This window comes from Haliotis rufescens, unplaced genomic scaffold (genome assembly GCF_023055435.1).
Source record: "Haliotis rufescens isolate VD_foot unplaced genomic scaffold, xgHalRufe1.0.p SCAF_6, whole genome shotgun sequence".
Taxonomy (NCBI): domain Eukaryota; kingdom Metazoa; phylum Mollusca; class Gastropoda; order Lepetellida; family Haliotidae; genus Haliotis; species Haliotis rufescens.
The window spans coordinates 38,346,919-38,365,391 of record NW_025964334.1 but is presented as its reverse complement, the minus strand read 5'-3'; the positions used below and the strand labels follow the sequence as shown (position 1 = coordinate 38,365,391).

Below are 18,473 nucleotides of genomic sequence, written 5' to 3'. Positions count from 1 at the left end.
AGGACTAATTCTAACCTGGAATCCCAAAGGAAACTACGACATTGAACCAGAGAATGCAAAGTCCTCACATGTGTTCCTCATCCTCCTCAAGGGGCAAGGCGCCAGCAGGCTGAACCTCCACGGACGAGACGTGTGTCCCCCCTCCACTCAGACCCCCCTCTTTGTGACGAAACTTGGGGGTTGAAACGGCCGAGGGGGTGTTCAGGTGCTGCAAGGATACATAAACATAACTTGCTCATAATGACTTAATTAAAATATCAAAATAAATAAAATGGTAGTCATACAACATACATTTGCCAAACAAAATTCTGATAGAGAAAAAGAGCCATTGGGTTTGGGATTTTCATACTCAAAGGTTAATTCTCCTGTAATCCCACGGTAACGCACATGAGACATCAGTAATTTTTGGTGACATATTTCTATGTGTACAGACAGCTGTGAAAAGACCTGACGTCACCACACTATGAATAACATAGTCTGCTCCCACAACAACCAAACTGGATGTCTTGGAAGACAATATGGGACAATAAATGAAGGTGTAATTTGATATCATATTCATGTTGCGCTGAAAGCTATGACTATTTTATTGTGTGATTAAAATAGAATTTTCCTTAAAAAAAATAAAAAATAAAACTCACCTGACTCACGAATTATGCTAATATCAGTGCCCCCCCCCCCTTTGACCCCAGGTGGTCGGTCATTGACCTTGACCCCAGACAGTCATTGACCTTGAACCCAGTTGGTTGATCCCTTACCTTGAAACATTCCAGGGTGTCCAGCCTCTTCAGTACCCTGTTTGATGAGCGGACAGGGATGGAGGACGGTATCATTCTGACAGGGGACATGTCTCGCTGGGGGGTGACAGGGGGGCTGAAGCCATTGTGGAAGCTGAGGTGCAGGAAGAACCTACGCAGGTCTTCTATATGCCTGTAACATCATGGTGCTTTATACTGACTGGGGTATGTGTAGTATGGGAGCAAGTGAGTGACTATTTAGGTCTAAAACTGCTTTGAACAGTATTACAGTTATGTCATGGCGTGTCAGCTTGGTGTGGGAGGAAACCCTGAAGTGATGCCTCTTTGGTGAAAACCAAAAACATGGGTATGATGCTGACAAACCTGGAGACATACTTGGGGTTAACCATCGGTTTATGGTGTGCAACTCTGTACACCAGGGCCCACTTGCACAAAGCAATCTTAGTGCTACGACTATTGTAAGCCTATGCTAAAGTATGGGAGTTACGATCATCTTAGCACTAAGATCGCTTTGTGCAAGTGGGCCCAGGAACGCAACTCTGCAAAGTGAAATGCAGCATCTGAGACAACTTGGCCATCCATGCCTCCATGTGGTATGTAGTTTGCTTTAGTTGGTTTATACAGACTGACGTAAAGAGTTGTAGGTGGTTTATTATACCGACTGTAGCAGGGTAGCAGAAATGTGCATCCAGTACACACAAATGTACGGAATGGCCCCAGAAAAAATATATGTGCATCTAAAGGGATGCATAATAACATTCATTTTACTAAATTCTTGACAAGACACAAAGATCCCATAATTGATGTAATTATCAAATCTTACAGAACAGTATACTACACCATTTCATTACAGGACCCTCATATTTCCTGTGGGACCCTCAAAACTTATTATTGGGGGTCCCTGTACCCCTGGTTTTTGAGGTCACGATAAAACCATGCTGTAGTCTATGTTGTATTGAGTTGTAGGAGGTTTATACTCACTGTAGTATGGTGGATTGTACTGACCCCAGAGACTGTAGCATGGAGTTACAGTAGAGGGTTTATATTGACTATAGTATGTGTAGTGTGGTGTTGTTGAGGGTGGTTTGTACTGACTTCAGCATGGAGTTCTTGTAGATGGTTTATACTGACCGAGTATGATGGTGTTGAAGGTGGATTGTACTGACCCAAGAGCCTGTAGTATGGAGTTCATGTAGCAGGTGTTGCCAAGGTTTCGGAGTCCGGTCACCCCTGGGATGAGGGTCCGCTTCCTGAGGCTGGGTGAGGTGGGTGAGACAGGGGAGGCGGTGGTACTTGTGGAGGGGGAGGGGGAGGTGCCATCAGTTCTCGCCTTCTTGGCAGGAGTCTCTACTCCCTGGAAGCAACAGGTCACATGCATGGACTTGGCTGGACTCACACAAGGAAAGATATTCAGGGATTGTATTTCAGTAATATATTTATGAAGTTAATATAGCAGCAGTGTCTGAAGTAAGTGCCTGCCTGCCCGCCTGCCCGCCTGCCCGACTGGCAGATAATGTTAAGACTGCTTACATATTCAGTTTTATTATAACTTCTTGTATATTCTGATGTAATTCTTTGCATTATTTCAACTTAATCACGATGCGATTTGTCTCTTATTTTTCGTGACTTCCCATATTCATATTGCACTGAATGCAAGGCAGGCAACATTTATGGGTCACCTGCCCAACAGTCTTGTTGGGTTTCAAAATTATTTGAAACACTGTATAGCAGGAAAGAACACGATTGGGCTCATTAGATTCTTGTTTGTTCATATGGTAGAGAACATAAACTATTAAAAAGAATCCTATAAAGCCTTAAGAAGAGATAAGCGCTTGGGCCACTTTATCATGTTTATGTCATCAGAAAAAAATGATTAAACGTGAAATTAATACATACAAAAGCCGCCTTCTCTGAAAAAAATAACTCAGTCTTGACAAGTATCTCTAATTTAAGCTAACTTCAGTAGTTTCTGAGAAAACATGTCCCCACTGCAGACATTGTGCACCTGGTAAGATAACATGGATCAAGGGCCGTAACTCTGTAAAAGAAATAATTGACGGGACAAATTTTCAACTCAGTCTTGACAAGTATCTTTCAGATAAACATGCAAAGTTTAATTCATGTAACTTCAAAAGCTTCTGAGTATACTTGTCCCCATTTCACGCAGTATGCACTAAGTTGAAAAGCACGGAGCAAGGGCCATAACTCTGTAAAAATGAATTTGCAACACCAATTTTCGAATTCACTTGAGGTCATGACCAATTAAATCAGTGTGTAAAATTTGATTTTGCTGACTTAAATAGTTTTTGAGAAAATGTATCCCCTTTGAGAAGCCAATGGATGGAAGGACGATCTCCGTTCCTATAACCCCGTCCACTTTGTGGCAGGGAATAATAAAGTGTCAAAGATAGTTTATGACCCAGGAGCAAGCTGTTGAAGGACCAAGAGTCCTAAACAGGGCGTTACTCAGCCACTTTGTTTCAAAATGTCATCAGTGTTCATTTCTGGCTCTGGAAAAGTGGAGCCCAATGACCCCTGCCTTTCTAAGAATTGGGGACATCTGATGAAACCCAGGGGACAAACAAATATTCAAAACAATTAAAAAAACTTGGACCCCCTTGTCTGAAAGATTAAAGACAATTGGGGTGAGTGAGTGAGTGAGTTTCAAGGCGAGGGACACCAGAAATGAGCTTTACACATTGTACCCAAACAGGGAATTTAACCTGGGTCTTTGGCGTGACGAGCGAATGCTTTAACCTCTAGGCTACCCCACAAGGCTACTCATGCACATATTGAAGTCAATACTTACTGCTGCCATGTGTTTCTGCCATATCAACATGTGCCATTTCACAAATACTGTTCTCATCAACGTTTTCCTGTAAATAGAACATAGACAACATTAATAGTAGGTTAGCCAAACCCCTTACAGTTCAGGGTATAGCGATGCACAAAAGTGCATCCAGTACGCACAAATAGAGAATGGACACAGAGAAAGTACAGCATCCTGAGGGATGCACCATAATATTCAATGTAGCTACAGTGCATCAACCATGTCAACAGCAGTTATGGGTGTCTGTTATTTCATCTATCAATAATGACCACTGTCTACATCATCACCGATCTATTCCAATCTCCAAAGTAATTATTTAAATGTACAGTACACTACACCATTTCATTACTTCATAGGATCCTCATATTGCCTACAAGGACCCTTAATATTAATTATTGGGAGTCTCTTGGACCCCCCTTTTTCAAGTCAAGGTAAAACCATGCAGTTATTCAATCAGGCAGATCAACCACTTCAAACATCGACTTACCAGATTGATGTTCTACCATGACACTTTTGTCAGATCACCACAAAAGAAAATATCTTAGGCCATTTCAAGAAATTGTTAGCAGTTATTAGGGGTGAAACAATACATTGGTGCATGGTGCATCATGTATTTTCATGAGATGATACAATACACGATACGTTTTTTTCAGTATCAATAAAGGGCAATTCTACAATAAGTTACTTAGTAAGTTACTATTCGTTATAATGACCCAGAACTCCACCCTTGCCTTTTTGTCTGTCAAATATTGCAAAATGTGTTGTATCTAGCTTTTCAAGTACACTTCTAACCTGCTCTGAACTATTTATAGTCAAGACGTTTCTACGTGATTTGACGTAAATATACATATCACGGTACATATCATATTATGACCTATGTATCATATTGTAACCTTGCTGTATCATTTCACTCCTAGCAGTTTACCCAAGCAGTATACAATGATTATGTGATTTGATGTAAATATGTGTATCGCAATATGTACTGTATTGTGACCTATGTATCGTGATACACATCGCATTGTGATCGTGCTGTATGGTTTCTCCCCTAGCAGTTTACCCAAGCAGTATACAAAGATTAGTTTTACATAGCGAGTGGGCAAATGAGGTTTAACAGCTATTTTGAATTTTTCAAAAATGAAAACCTTACTTCAGATATCAAGAAACATGTTATGTGAAAATGACGTTGATATGTTCAGTAGATCTTTTCAAGAGATTTTAAGTTCAGTGGCCACCAAGATTTGGGACGGACAACAAAGACTTATGTTCACATGGATGATAATTTTGATGTGAGCCAATCACTGTAATCACCATGAAAGGCTTACCTGTAATGGCAATCTGCTGTCGCTAGTTTATCATTTTCATCCGCATGTGTTCTGCAAAAGAATGACATGAATATCAGTGTCTCAAAGATTCCACGATTGAAAAGTAAATGGCAGAAATCTGTGTGAAACTGCAAAACATTTCATATGGAAAATAGTAATTAACAATTATGGCAGTACTGATTTGCAGCTGCAGAACTGTAGGTATTCAGGAAAACTGAAGTTGTTTGGGTGAAAGTTTCTGAGTTGACGGTAGCAGTCGGTGCTGATTAATGCCCTGACCCATGTTTCTTGCAATCAAGCATGACTGTCTTTCATGAAGGAACAATGCACACCGGTGAATGTGATGCAGTCCGTGTTGAAAGTAAGCAACTAAATTTCCAAAACTGGGCCAGTGATGATGCATGTGATTTAGTCTGTCATAAATAATTTACACAAATTGTCAGGAAATAATTTTATCATCAAACAAAAAATAAACAAATCCTTTTAAAAGTGAATATGATAGGTTTCTGGGGACATATTTCTTGCCTAGAATCTACAAAGGGATAAGTTATGTGTAAATTAATCAGATCTCTGTCAAAACAATGGGCTTAGTTACAGAAAAAACATGTTGTTCTGGTTGTGAGAACACCCACTTAGTAATGGTGGGTTACCATAGTTTCCCCAGGATATATATATATACATTTTTTTATTATACTTCAATGATCCAACCAAATTGATGACACAGTTTGGGGGGTATTGGATTTAATACAATTGCACCGAAACAACAAAGCTGACTCCAAACATGCTAACATCTGAAAGAGATTTTCATCCCTGTGGCTACAATGTCCTTACTCACCTTGATTCAATTCCGGAGTAAGAATAAGATCGCAGCAGTCTCTGCCCTTGTGTTTCGATGTTGTCAAATGACTGTGTTTCAATGGCACTGAGCGCTGACCGGAGCAGAGTGATGATCCCGTCTGAGTTGTCATTCATTACATACTCGTCACAGGCATAGCTGAAATGTTTGTGACAGGTGAGAAATTTTTCTCAACTAAATAAAAAAAAGCTGTATGCTTCTCAAGAGAAATTTAAGAACACCCGATTCTTTAATATTACTACAGTAAATCTGTCATGGCATGACAAATAATTCATCCCTAGTTTAACATGACAGATTAACTGGAGAAACATAATATAACCAAGAATTATTTAACTTCTTCTGTTTAGTATATATGGTGCTAGGGTCAAACTCCAATAGCTTATAATGCATGTAAAGGCTAATATTACTTCTATTTTCTTTTCATATCTTCTTTAAACCTGTCTTCAGTGAGACGAGCCAATGCTGACTTTAAAATCAGCTCTACAGGAAGTGCTTGTAAAAACACCAACATAACCATCTACAAAGCCAGTGTTTGAAACACTAGGCAACACTGAGAAAGGCTGCCTTACTTAACCAATGCTTCAAGGTACAAGTACTCACCAGTAGACATATCTGTCATTCACTTCCATAGCAATGGGATGCTGAAACGTTCATAATTTAAGTTTCAATATTTTCAAGTTTTTACAATCACATCTTAGAAACAGTAGACATGGTAGACTGACTAGATAGAAATTTGTTTTAAGAAACTTATCCTGTAACGTGATGAAATGGAGTAATGCACTGTTATGTTAGATTTAATAATTACAGGAACTTTATATTTGTTGTAAAAAGTTGGTACAATGATGCAATAAAAAAAATCTGCTTCCATTCTATATACATGTGTGCGCACTGAACGCACACATATCTGTGTCGTGTAAAACCCTGACATGAAGTCTGTGTTTCACGCTTGACTCACATTTGTGTCCTTGAAGTGGGTGAGGGCATGTTCCTCGTTGAAGCGTCCGCAGGCCACATTGGAGCAACTCAGGCATGCCTGGAGGAGAGATGTTATCATATAAAACATATTGCTAAAGTACTCACGGAAATGAAAAAACCCTGTTTTTTTCAATCTCAGATTTTAAATAAATGCAGTTAATATACAAAATATATAAATATTCAAACAACTCAATTAGTACTAATTGGGCCTTGGCACAAATACAGTGTATCAAAGGTTTTTTATGTCTTTTTACACGTAAAAGTGTGTAAAAATATGAACAAAACAGACTAGCGTATTCGACGTAATAAGCGCCCCGCTCTAATAAGCGCCCACGGCGATGTTTGCTAATATAGTGGCTAGTGAACAATCCCAATTAGCACCCCTTTCGGTTGATCAATGTACACAAGACTTATTTATTCGCGTATGATACGCACTCGCGTTATATGCAACCTTTATTATGGGCAAATAAATTCTGGAAAAATATATCTGTCATACATGAACATTCAGGCTGTCAGCATAAACCTCGAAATTTATCTTTAAACTGTTTTTTTCACCAAAATAATTTTCTAATAAGAGCCCCCTATTTCTAATAGGGGGAGTGCCCTGGGCGCTTATTACGTCGAATACAGTATTTTGAAACTGAGCATAACCAGGTGTTAGTAGATCAAGGTGAATGTCCATGACCTATGACACCTTGACAACAGGTGAAAACAGGTGCTTGAAACCCACGTGCTTGTGATTTGTCAGTGGTTAGAGATTTGTGAGCGGCATTGTGGGATAGTGAATCATCGTTAAAATATACTACTCAAAAGAAGTTAAGGATCACCCGATTCTTTCATATTGGTAATGTTAATCTGTCATTTTATTAACTATTTTAATATGAAAGAATCAGGTGATCCTTAACTTTTTTTGAGTAGTATATCAGAACGTAAAAGTAACATATTCCCCTCTCAAACAACAACTTACATGTCATTATTATTCCAGGCTAATTTGCATAATGGCTATAGCCTATTTCTGCCATGTCAATTTGGACTTAGTTTTATTTTTGAATGTTGAAAGTGCCTACAAATTACCTCCTGTAAAGTACATTTTGTATTGAGCAATGAGATAAAACTAGCAAATCCAGACTAGTACTTTTCCAGTTGTTTTGTTATTTCATATTTACATCTACGTAATGCTTTGTGTCGATTATTAAATCCAGCAAAACAGGTTTTTTTTATTTCCATGAGTACTTTAAAACCCAGGTATCCTTTATACAGTCAGACCCTGGTCCCCAATACACACACCCAGGTACCTATAAATACCGTCAGTCCCAGGTACCCAATATCACACGGTCACACCCAGGTACCGTATATCATACAGTCAGTCCCAGGTACCGTATATCATACAGTCAGACCCAGGTACCCTATATCATACAGTCACACCCAGGTACCGTATATCATACAGTCAGACCCAGGTACCCTATATCATACAGTCACACCCAGGTACCGTATATCATACAGTCAGTCCCATGTATCCCTATATCACACAGTCAGACCCAGGTACCCTATATCATACAGTCAGACCCAGTTCCACTATATCATACAGTCAGACCCAGGTACCCTATATCATACAGTCAGACCCAGTTCAACTATATCATACAGTCAGACCCAGGTACCATATATCACACAGTCAGACCCAGGTACACTATATCACACAGTCACACCCAGGTACACTATATCATACAGTCAGACCCAGGTACCCTATATCATACAGTCAGACCCAGGTACCCTATATCATACAGTCAGACCCAGGTACACTATATCACACAGTCACACCCAGGTACACTATATCATACAGTCAGACCCAGGTACCCTATATCATACAGTCACACCAAGGTACACTATATCATACAGTCAGACCCAGGTACCCTATATCATAGTCAGACCCAGTTCAACTATATCATACAGTCAGACCCAGGTACCATATATCACACAGTCAGACCCAGGTACACTATATCACACAGTCACACCCAGGTACACTATATCATACAGTCAGACCCAGGTACACTATATCATACAGTCAGACCCAGGTACACTATATCATACAGTCACACCAAGGTACACTATATCATACAGTCAGACCCAGGTACCCTATATCATAGTCAGACCCAGTTCAACTATATCATACAGTCAGACCCAGGTACCATATATCACACAGTCAGACCCAGGTACACTATATCACATAGTCAGACCCAGGTACCATATATCACACAGTCAGACCCAGGTACACTATATCACATAGCCAGACCAAGGTACCCTACATCATACACTAACACCCAGGTATACACTATATACTTACCCAGACTGACTCTGTGGTTCCACACATGGCACAAAGCCACTTCTCTGGGTTGAGAATGGAGTGGTTGAGTGCCAAGCGGACGGAATTCAGATGTCTGCAAACATCCATACTTGCAGAGTTTCACTCAGCAGTTGGCTCATGTCTACAAGAAAGACAACAGCATACATATCAGTCCCTACTGAATTCCATGGCCAAAACTCCAACATTCCGCAGTCATTTCTGATAGCTTCTGCAACCAATGTTCATGAATTCTGCACAAAGTTCTGCAATCTCTTGAGCTATTTTAATGAATTAAACTTGAAGCTAGGAGAACTTTATCCATGATTCTTAAACTGACAGTCACAGAATGAAACTGTAACACATGTGCCTCCCATAATCAGAACACAAACGTTGAAAGTTCTTTAATTATTCTAAAATAACACAAATACTTCAAATAATTATTTTTGGTCCTTCTAACATGGGATTACAAAAACAATTAATTCATAAATTGAACTGCCACTTGTATATATTAAGGACTAGCTTCTAATTCGCATTGTAAATTCTGCCACAGTTGACCGATTCCGCGGCAGAAAATTGCAAAATTCTGCATCAGTGGGGGTGGTGAGGGAGACGGGTGTCTGGGATGTTTGAGGTTCCTCCTATATCCTATGAGAAATGTTAGTATCTAAATAATCTAGGTATTATATCTCAATTAGGAAAGATGGAAATGAAACCACTATGTAATACTAAACAGAGCTCAAGATAACTTTCTGAGCAATTGAGCTTTTTACACTAGGGTTTCTATCTTAATTGGGTTATTATATTTTTCATTGGGTAACCAATATTTTTTCTCATCTATTCATCACTCTATTGTTAACATAGTTAACATTTTAAGATTTAGAAAAAAACGAAATAATGTTTTAGATGTATATAACTTTCCTAAATAAACAGGCTTGACTCGGAAAGTAAATTAGATTATAATTGTGTTTTGGAAATGAGTTCCTTTGTACGCATGCGGAAAAATTTTCATTGGGTATTTACGAATGCTGTTTTTAAACATTTGAGTTTTTCATTTAATGCATGCGTTTCTGTACGCAAATTCATTGAAAGTACTTGGGTTTTGAATATTTTGGGAGGTATTTTACGCAAATATGCTTCTTATCTGTAGCTCTGTCTAAACATAGAAGACAGTGAATAATGAAGCAAGAAAGTCAAGGGGTCCTTGTCCCAACCCTAAGGTAAAGCTTGAGAGGGTCCCTGATTGAAATACCATAGGCAAAGACTTCAAGGACCTCAAGTGCCCCATTAACTTAAAAAAATGCAAGATAATCACAAAATACCACTGACCATACTGATTTTCAAATATCACATGCAACAAAATTCTAAATTCTATCAGTGAATAGTGAGTAAATAGTATTTATATGTCGAGTTAAAAGTCTAGTACTGAAAATGATACGGAAAGTTTAGTTCAGGCCGGCTGGCTAAATATTATTTGGTAAAGTATCATGATCATTCTTCAGCTGTGATGGCCACCTACCTCTGACATGCTGGAAAACAGGGTATTTCCTATACAAGACATTAAATTGAATACTAAACTACAATTCTGTATGAATCAGACCAGGCTTTTTGTAGTGGTTAAAGCATTTGCTCGTTATGCCAAAGACCCGGGTTCGATTCCCCACATGGATACAATTTGTGAAGCTCACTTCTGGTGTCCCTGTTGTGATATTGCTGGTACGTTGCTGAAAGCAGTGTAAAACCATACTCACTCACTATAAATAATATGAAACCTAGTGCCTTGATTGGCAAACTTCGGCCAAAATTAAAAATACTTTAGAAGGTCCTTCTTTTACCAAATTTAACAGTATTTTAACATTGCATACACTTTAAATCAATCATGTAAATGTAAAACTAGGCCTACATGGTTTGATATATCTCTGCAAAAGTGGGGAAATACCATGTCTGTTCCAGGATGTTCAACTGCTAGACAAATGAACATCTGCATTTAATTTGCCCATGGACTTGCAATGCAGTCACTACAAATTTGTAATAACAATTTGACAGTCACATTATTTTTTATACATCTGTATCTTATCAGGTCATAATTTCCAGAATTGGAGAACACAATCACCTACTGGTCATGAACATTCATGGATAGGACGAGCAAAATGTAAATGATATTTCACAAAAGTGCAAATTCCTGATGAGATATACCAGTTTTTATCTATTTCAAGTCAAATTACAACCCATGTTTCAACTAGGCCTACCTATCATGTCACAGAACCCACCATGTAAAACATTGTTTAAGTCCCATAAAGTGAAGATGGCTTGTCAAAACTTGCATCATCATATGATAAGCATAAAGTTAAGACATTATTGAGCAATCATATCATTGTAGTTTTCGATTTATAATTTCATACATGGATGGTAGAACTAGGCCAAAGTGATAGAAAGTTTTTGATATTCCAATATTATCGGTGAACCTGACCATGAAAAACTACGTATTTCTGCATTGCTGCGGGTGCTTAATCTATTCATAGATGCAAGAAAATGTCTTTAAAAATTACGCATCATTTCAGAGTATTAATTGAACTGTCATTGTTTGATTTTCCATCATCGACATTTCATGGAAGGCCACGAACTGTGTTTGTCTTTGTTTTAAAATCTTACACTTTCGTCATGTGTTCCGATTCTTTTCTGCTGGACGATATTTTCAACAAAGCGAAATTAATTTCCCCTTCAATGAAAATTACCGCCTACACGCGAACATACATGTGACTGATTATTTGTCGAATTCATCGATACAAAGGCAGAAGTCAATGCGGTGAAAGTGACATGACAGCTTGTCAACTTCTCGTGCTCGTCTTTCAACTCAAGAAAACACGAGCGACATGTCAATGATTTGACGTCTGCCTCGTGCACATCACGTGACATAAACACAGGCCATAATTCAACTCTGTACTTAATTCATAATCATACAAACATATAAAATGAACATTGCAGCACGACTGTTGTCTTTGGTCTATAATACTAACACAAGTTGCCTCCCCGGAGCCATCATCGTGAGACGTAAGGCGGCCATATTCAAAACAGCTAGCTATCCCATAATGCGGCCCTGTCGGCGAGGTCCATTATTCAAATAGGGGTGCCGATTTGGCTGGAGCTGTCACCACCGATTCCACACCTCGCAGCACGGCGTAAACGCCAAGGTTAGAATCAGGGTGTGTCACACTAATAATAATCACATCAACTGATTGGAATCAACCAGGTTTTAAAGTCATGTGTATTTTGACATTTCTACCCTAATTAATACAATTGGAATGGTCCAAGAAAGCACGAAAGATGGCGGACGATGTGCAAGAGTCTACGGAACCGGTGGAAATACCAACTGAGAAACCAGAAGATGTGTTTTTGAATGGCGATTCAAACGACAAATTGGAAGAATGTGAGGATCAAAATACCGACTGTGACTCTGAATTACCGGAGAACGTGTTGCCGAGGAGAAGCAGCCTCATGAACAAGGATGCAGGCAACAGGCGACCTCAGCGAAAGAAAACAGTATCATTCAGTAGTATGCCTACGGAACGGAAAATTGCAACTGGTAAGTTATATGCATGCAATATCTTAATTTCAGAAATGTCTGGCATCCATGTGCAACCTGCATCGTACCTCTACTCAATTTCGAGGCGCGTCATGAATGTTACAATCGAATCGAAGCTGGCGATCAAATTGGCAAAGAGTCAATCACGCTGAGAGGAATGTATCTCATGCTGTGCACTTTTACATAACATGAAATTGACAAGCTATCCAACTGTTTATTCCCTCTAATATGAAATGTTTTGATGGACGATATTGACGATACAAAAGTGTGTTGGCATGAAATCGACACGTTAACGACTGTGTTAAAAGCTGACACATGGGTAAACAAACGTGTATGTAAATAACCGAGCAGTATGTATCACTTCCATGGGGGAAATGACCAGTGTAAAGTGGGCTGTTCGCCACATTGTTGATGTATATTCCTACCTTGCATTGTATATTCATTATCCTATATATCCTATATCCACACAGCTATTAAGTGATGCGCTTAAGACCATAGTGGAAACAGAAATGTTTGCACATAAAAGCAATTTGGTGGTGTTTGTTTAGCAATCTATTACAGGCAATTAATCAATGTTTGCTTTGAAGATAGCATCTTTCAAGCCTATTTGCTTCTTAATATTTAATTGGGCTGTTAGTTCCAATGACCTCACTGACTTTATGCTACAGAAATACACCAGCATCCTTCCATAATATCCTGTCCCATGCATGCTGTGTGTACTTCAAGCTCGAGTACACAGTGGCTGGATTGAAGTAGGAACTGTTACAAGATATATTGCAATATATTTGACATAACACAAAACTGGTTAAGTTTTCTTATAAGTTTCTTTTCAGAATATGGTCATAAAATATAACTTATTGGTTGTTCTACTTATGGTTATATTCAAAAGAAATAAATTTTGTAAGCTTAAATCTAGTTAATCTATTGGCTTTGTTGAAATATATTTGCAGTTTGTCTGAAAAATGTTTGAGTCTACTAGCGAAGACTTTTCAGCAGTCCTGACTGTGGAATATATGTATTTTATGAAAACAAAACCAATCCAGATTTATATAAAAGCAAGTCAAGCTACCTCTAGCCAGCTCTATCTCATCAGTTTCAGAATTATTGTTCAGCTTACTCATGTCATTAGACTGGAAGAATGTTATGAGTCTTTTCCTATGGACTACAGTGGCTTAAGTATGTTAAGACGCAGACTGATAGGAAACAGAATAACTTTTCTGAGCACACATTTGAATAGAAAGTTGTAAACTATTGAAGATTAGAATTTCTGCTTGTCAGAATTGTAACTTTTGTATAGGCAGATTGCTTTGAGCATGTTGAGTGAGAGGTAGACTTCTCCGAGTAAACTTGGGCATTCATGGTTGTTGAAACTTTTGAATTAGCTCTACTATTTAACAAAAGAATATAATTCATCATTTCCTATTTGACATGCATTGAAAGCAGAATTAAAATATGTTTTTTTCTTGTGAAAGACTAACAATCTTGCTTTGACCCAGACTTGGTTTGTAAAATTATGTGCATATCAGTCCTTCGGCACCGTCAGTGGAAATATGATAAAGATGACATTTCTGTACTCATGCATCTGATAATGTACCATGGTAAACACATTTCTTAATGGTGTTTATATTTAAAATAAAATTCAAGCAGTCTTATCTGAAAGGCATATCTAAAATATTCTAAGCATGCTAAGCAATTCTAAACATTTCTGTTCAGGAATCTTTTAATAGACCATAAGAAACATGATATTCTATCTCAGTTCTGTAGGCTATAAGAATCATTATTCTCTGGATGTGATGAACATTCTTCATCACTGTTCAACAAATGTTAACAAGTGACCACCACAATATTGCCTGGTGTATCTCTGTATGATTGTCTTGCAGTAAATTACAAACAGTTTTTTTTTATTACAATACAAGGTTACATGTCTTGTTGATGGGTGAGGTTTAATATATTAATATATATTAATAAACACCTTTTACAAAGACAAATTCATGGTTCAGGTAGAATATAGTACCTGGCCAAAATGATGTTCAGGCTAAACATGGACTTTTGACTATAAAATATCATGATTATTAATGTTTTATTTTGTTTTATCACATGTCTCAGGAAGAAATATGGACTGATAAGAGCCTGAGGATGAGGAATCTCTGTGGTTTTTTAAATTTATATTTATTCATCAGATTAAAAAGAGCCAGCACATGGTATCTTGTGTTAAAAAAGACAATAATTTTGTTATGAAGTGCACATTCAGTTGTTCAGGCTTGTGGACTTGGTTGAATGCATGTCATTGTATCCCAAAATTGCTCATGATGTCAATCACTGAATTTTCTGGTCCAGGCATGATTGTTTACAGACTGATGTCATGTAGCTGGAATATTGATGAGAGTGGCATTAAACAACAAACAAATAACAAGTTGTCTCACATATGATTACAGTGAATAATTATGAAAGTTGATATCCAATCTTGAATATCCATGATGACTTTCAAGTAAGTGTGAATGTGTGACCAGCTGGTTTGTGTGTGGGATGGATTGTTAATAAAGATACCAAGCACAGGTTTGCTTCTATGTCATACAGTCCACCATGATATAGTTGTCGTGTTGCTGGCTGGCGTCATTGAACTTCATTATGAATATCACTCACTCCAAACTTCGGTCCAGTAGCCTATATCTGTGGATGAAATGTACATGGACACATATTGGATGAAATCAACATCCAAGAAATGTAACCTATATTAACAAGTCTCGTCCTCTCTGGGGGCATGACAATAGAGGACTCGGATGAAAGGAGGGTGTTGCTATCAAAGAGCTATTGACATAAGGCAGGCCCATTATCAAAAAGACTCGTTAGGTTTACATGTTTCTATGTATAATTAAATATTCTTTTGAGTGATGGCAAAGATTGTTCATTAAAAGAAACATTGATATTGATCAGGTTAAAAATTCTTTGCTGTGTACATGTGTGATGAATGTTCTTGCTTTATTATAGTGAAGAAATACCATGTGTAGTTTGTGTACCGTGTTTGCCTAGGAGTTCCATCATACAGATTATTGGGTCTGTGTAATTGTATTAGACTACGCTAAAATATTTGACAGGAAAGTATGAGGAGAGTGTGGGAGTTGTTTGGAGAAGTAGGTGGTTTATCATGTGTATGGTGTGAAATGAAACAGGTTGAAATTAAGCATGAAAGCCAAGGGGTCCATGTCATAAGGTAATGTTAAAAGGTAAAACTAAGGGGGCCCTTTTCAAAAACAATTTAAAACTCTGAAACTGGTGGGGGCGGGACCAATATTTCACATGTTGGATTTTTATTCAAAACCTATTTTTCACTCTGAGTACTTCTTATTTTGGTGTGGGGTTGTGGGGTGGTCAACAAACATGAAAAATTATATTATCAGAATAATTTCCTTTGCATAACTTTTTTTTCCATAATAATCCCACTGCAGAAGATATTTATAGTGAGGTTTGCTATGTGTAACTTGCATGATTTTACATGAAGGTTATGATTTATTTTAATATAAATGACTTCTTTAGAATGGGATTGATGTAAATGACTCAGTGTTTAATTGATTCAGCGTTTTCCATGCAGAATGTTACACATCACATGACGTTAATCATGTTGAAATATCATGATACCTATTGACATATCACACTCACCGCTGATAAAAGAATATGACACCAAACCTCTCATTTAATCATTAATGCAGATATTCCATAAAATCTGCTACTTACAATATCAGCAATCAATTATACATTTTGATGTTTGTTGCTCATGTGCCACAAAAAATGTCGGTAAATAAACTGAATCCAATATGTCCTATGCAGATGTCACTCCAACCAATGCCCAGCTTGTGCTTTTCTGGTGACATACATCCCTTGTATCAGTCACAGATGCTTTCTGGATACAGTAGCCCTGATGAATGTCAATTTCAGATGAGTTTTTTATTTCGTAAATCATGTAATAGTGAAAGGTCATGACACTGCCAGTCAGCTGTCAGAGACATGGTGTTTTCACCAACCGCAACCACAGACTGTTAGGTTCATATGCCTCCGTGGCTTGTGATGCATGTTTTACCATCAGGAGGCCATGAATAGGGATTTCTCTAGACCTGATCAGAGGCCGATATTCATCCCCAGGTATGCAGCAAATAACAGATCAAATTCCCAATTTAAGTTAAAAAAACCCAGTTTTTCAGAATTGACAAAAATAAGTACATAATGATAATCTGATTTTGAAAAATATCATGATATTTTCCCAATTTGCCTGCCAAGTGGACTTAGTTTGGAATCCCTGACAAGTCCCTGATTTGTGAAATTAGAGCTTTCTAATCAGAGTCCCAGGAACATGATAGAAGGCACATCATGTCGATGACCAGTTTAATGAATATATCTTGCAAACATTGTGAAAACATCTAGTTTGTTGTTAGGGGAATAGGTATGGCTTCATGGTTGTTTTGTTTGTTGTTTAATACCTCGCTCAGCAATATTCCAACTACATGCCGATGGACCGAGATTGATTGAAATTAGGAGTGACAATCAGGGGTAACATGACACACTATCAACCTAGTCACTGAGCCTGACCACCTGATCTGTCATTGTCCATTAAGTTGCCTCTTAGGACCAGCATACACATGGCATAGGTTGCTGGTTACCTGTCTATACTCCTTTGGACTCCTCACAGGGCTTTTATTGGTGTGGAGTACAGATAATATTTCAGTGTGTTAGAAATGAGGGGTACTTGGTGAAATATATGTCAAGGAACACAATTAAGTATGTCTGATGTACATTAAGGAAGTAATATTTGTCCTATGGAACAGTAATGTTTGTGTAGTCATTTGAATGGCTTATGAATCCTTGCTATACCTGTACAATTAATATTCTTGACAGTTGAGCATGTTCAGGAATGCCAAACATGTCTGTGTCAAGTTATGTCTGGGAAGCACCTATAATTCTTGCAAATACTCTACCTCTATTACATCATTGCCAAATTCCTGTATTTTGGCCTCAATCACACCAAAATTAATCTTCAGATTTTTCAGCAGAAGTTCTCTTCACAGTCACCTATACACAACTAGTTGTCACCATAATCGTACCAGCAATCAGCATCCAGCTCTTTAGCTTGCTGACGGGGAAAATCCTGGTGTTTAACTGATACATGGACACAACAGCACCCATATCTATCAGCCTCTCTAGCATGAGTAGGTACTGATGTGATTGTGATATCTCTGAATTAGTATGAGGCCTCTCAAACCTTGCTCTTGTACGTAAAAGACCCTCTGAACGTCAATTATTTATAAACCCACAAGCTGTTAATAATTGTTTTTAGATGTATCTAATAATTGTGGGAAACTTTCAAAATTGGTTTTATCTAATCCTTTGCGCATTATTCTGACTCCACACTGATACACCATGAACACAACTCTCTTGATTTACTACCCCTACCTGAAAGCACTGTTCTCCCATCAAACTGATGCACAACTTGTTGACTGTCCCCACCCCATAACGTTAATCACACCCCACACTGATACACAACTATTTTCACCACCCCCACCCCACAGGGAGAGAGAAAATAATCCAGTGCTCACTGTGCCATGTTGTAATCTATTTCATAAGTCATGGAAACTCGCTGTCAGAGAAAGGTTTTCTGTTATGACCCTTGCACGCTGCATGGAGAATCTGTGAAAGAGGCGTGCTAAATGTGTTAAAGACAGCCAGAACTTTCTCAAGCAACAATCAATTAATAATGCCATTGTCTGGCTTGCCACAGTAGGATGCTTAAGAACGCCCGAGCACCCTCGTCCTATGCAACCTGTA

General features: G+C 38.2%; 2 protein-coding genes across 3 annotated transcripts in view; one reads left to right on the top strand and one right to left on the bottom strand.

The window, feature by feature from the left end:
- Positions 1 to 12,184, bottom strand: part of LOC124145789 (ubiquitin carboxyl-terminal hydrolase 44-like) — a 30,413-nt gene extending 18,229 nt beyond the window's left edge. The window contains exons 1-10 of the mRNA XM_048385572.1: positions 12,094 to 12,184; positions 9,080 to 9,221; positions 6,719 to 6,796; positions 6,364 to 6,404; positions 5,743 to 5,901; positions 4,908 to 4,958; positions 3,565 to 3,631; positions 1,922 to 2,109; positions 756 to 927; positions 69 to 208 (exon numbers count right to left, since the gene is read on the bottom strand). Coding sequence (XP_048241529.1) covers positions 69 to 208; positions 756 to 927; positions 1,922 to 2,109; positions 3,565 to 3,631; positions 4,908 to 4,958; positions 5,743 to 5,901; positions 6,364 to 6,404; positions 6,719 to 6,796; positions 9,080 to 9,187 — 1,004 coding nt within the window. The 5' untranslated portion in view covers positions 9,188 to 9,221; positions 12,094 to 12,184. The remainder of the gene's footprint in view (positions 1 to 68; positions 209 to 755; positions 928 to 1,921; positions 2,110 to 3,564; positions 3,632 to 4,907; positions 4,959 to 5,742; positions 5,902 to 6,363; positions 6,405 to 6,718; positions 6,797 to 9,079; positions 9,222 to 12,093) is intronic.
- Positions 12,185 to 12,319: 135 nt separating this feature from the next.
- The window catches only part of LOC124145834 (inactive phospholipase C-like protein 2), a 230,190-nt gene continuing 224,036 nt past the window's right edge, over positions 12,320 to 18,473 (top strand). The window contains exon 1 of one of the 2 annotated variants that reach the window (XM_048385568.1): positions 12,320 to 12,659. In XM_048385568.1, coding sequence (XP_048241525.1) covers positions 12,401 to 12,659 — 259 coding nt within the window. In that variant the 5' untranslated portion in view covers positions 12,320 to 12,400. The remainder of the gene's footprint in view (positions 12,660 to 18,473) is intronic. The other variant, XM_048385567.1, reaches the window with a different exon arrangement.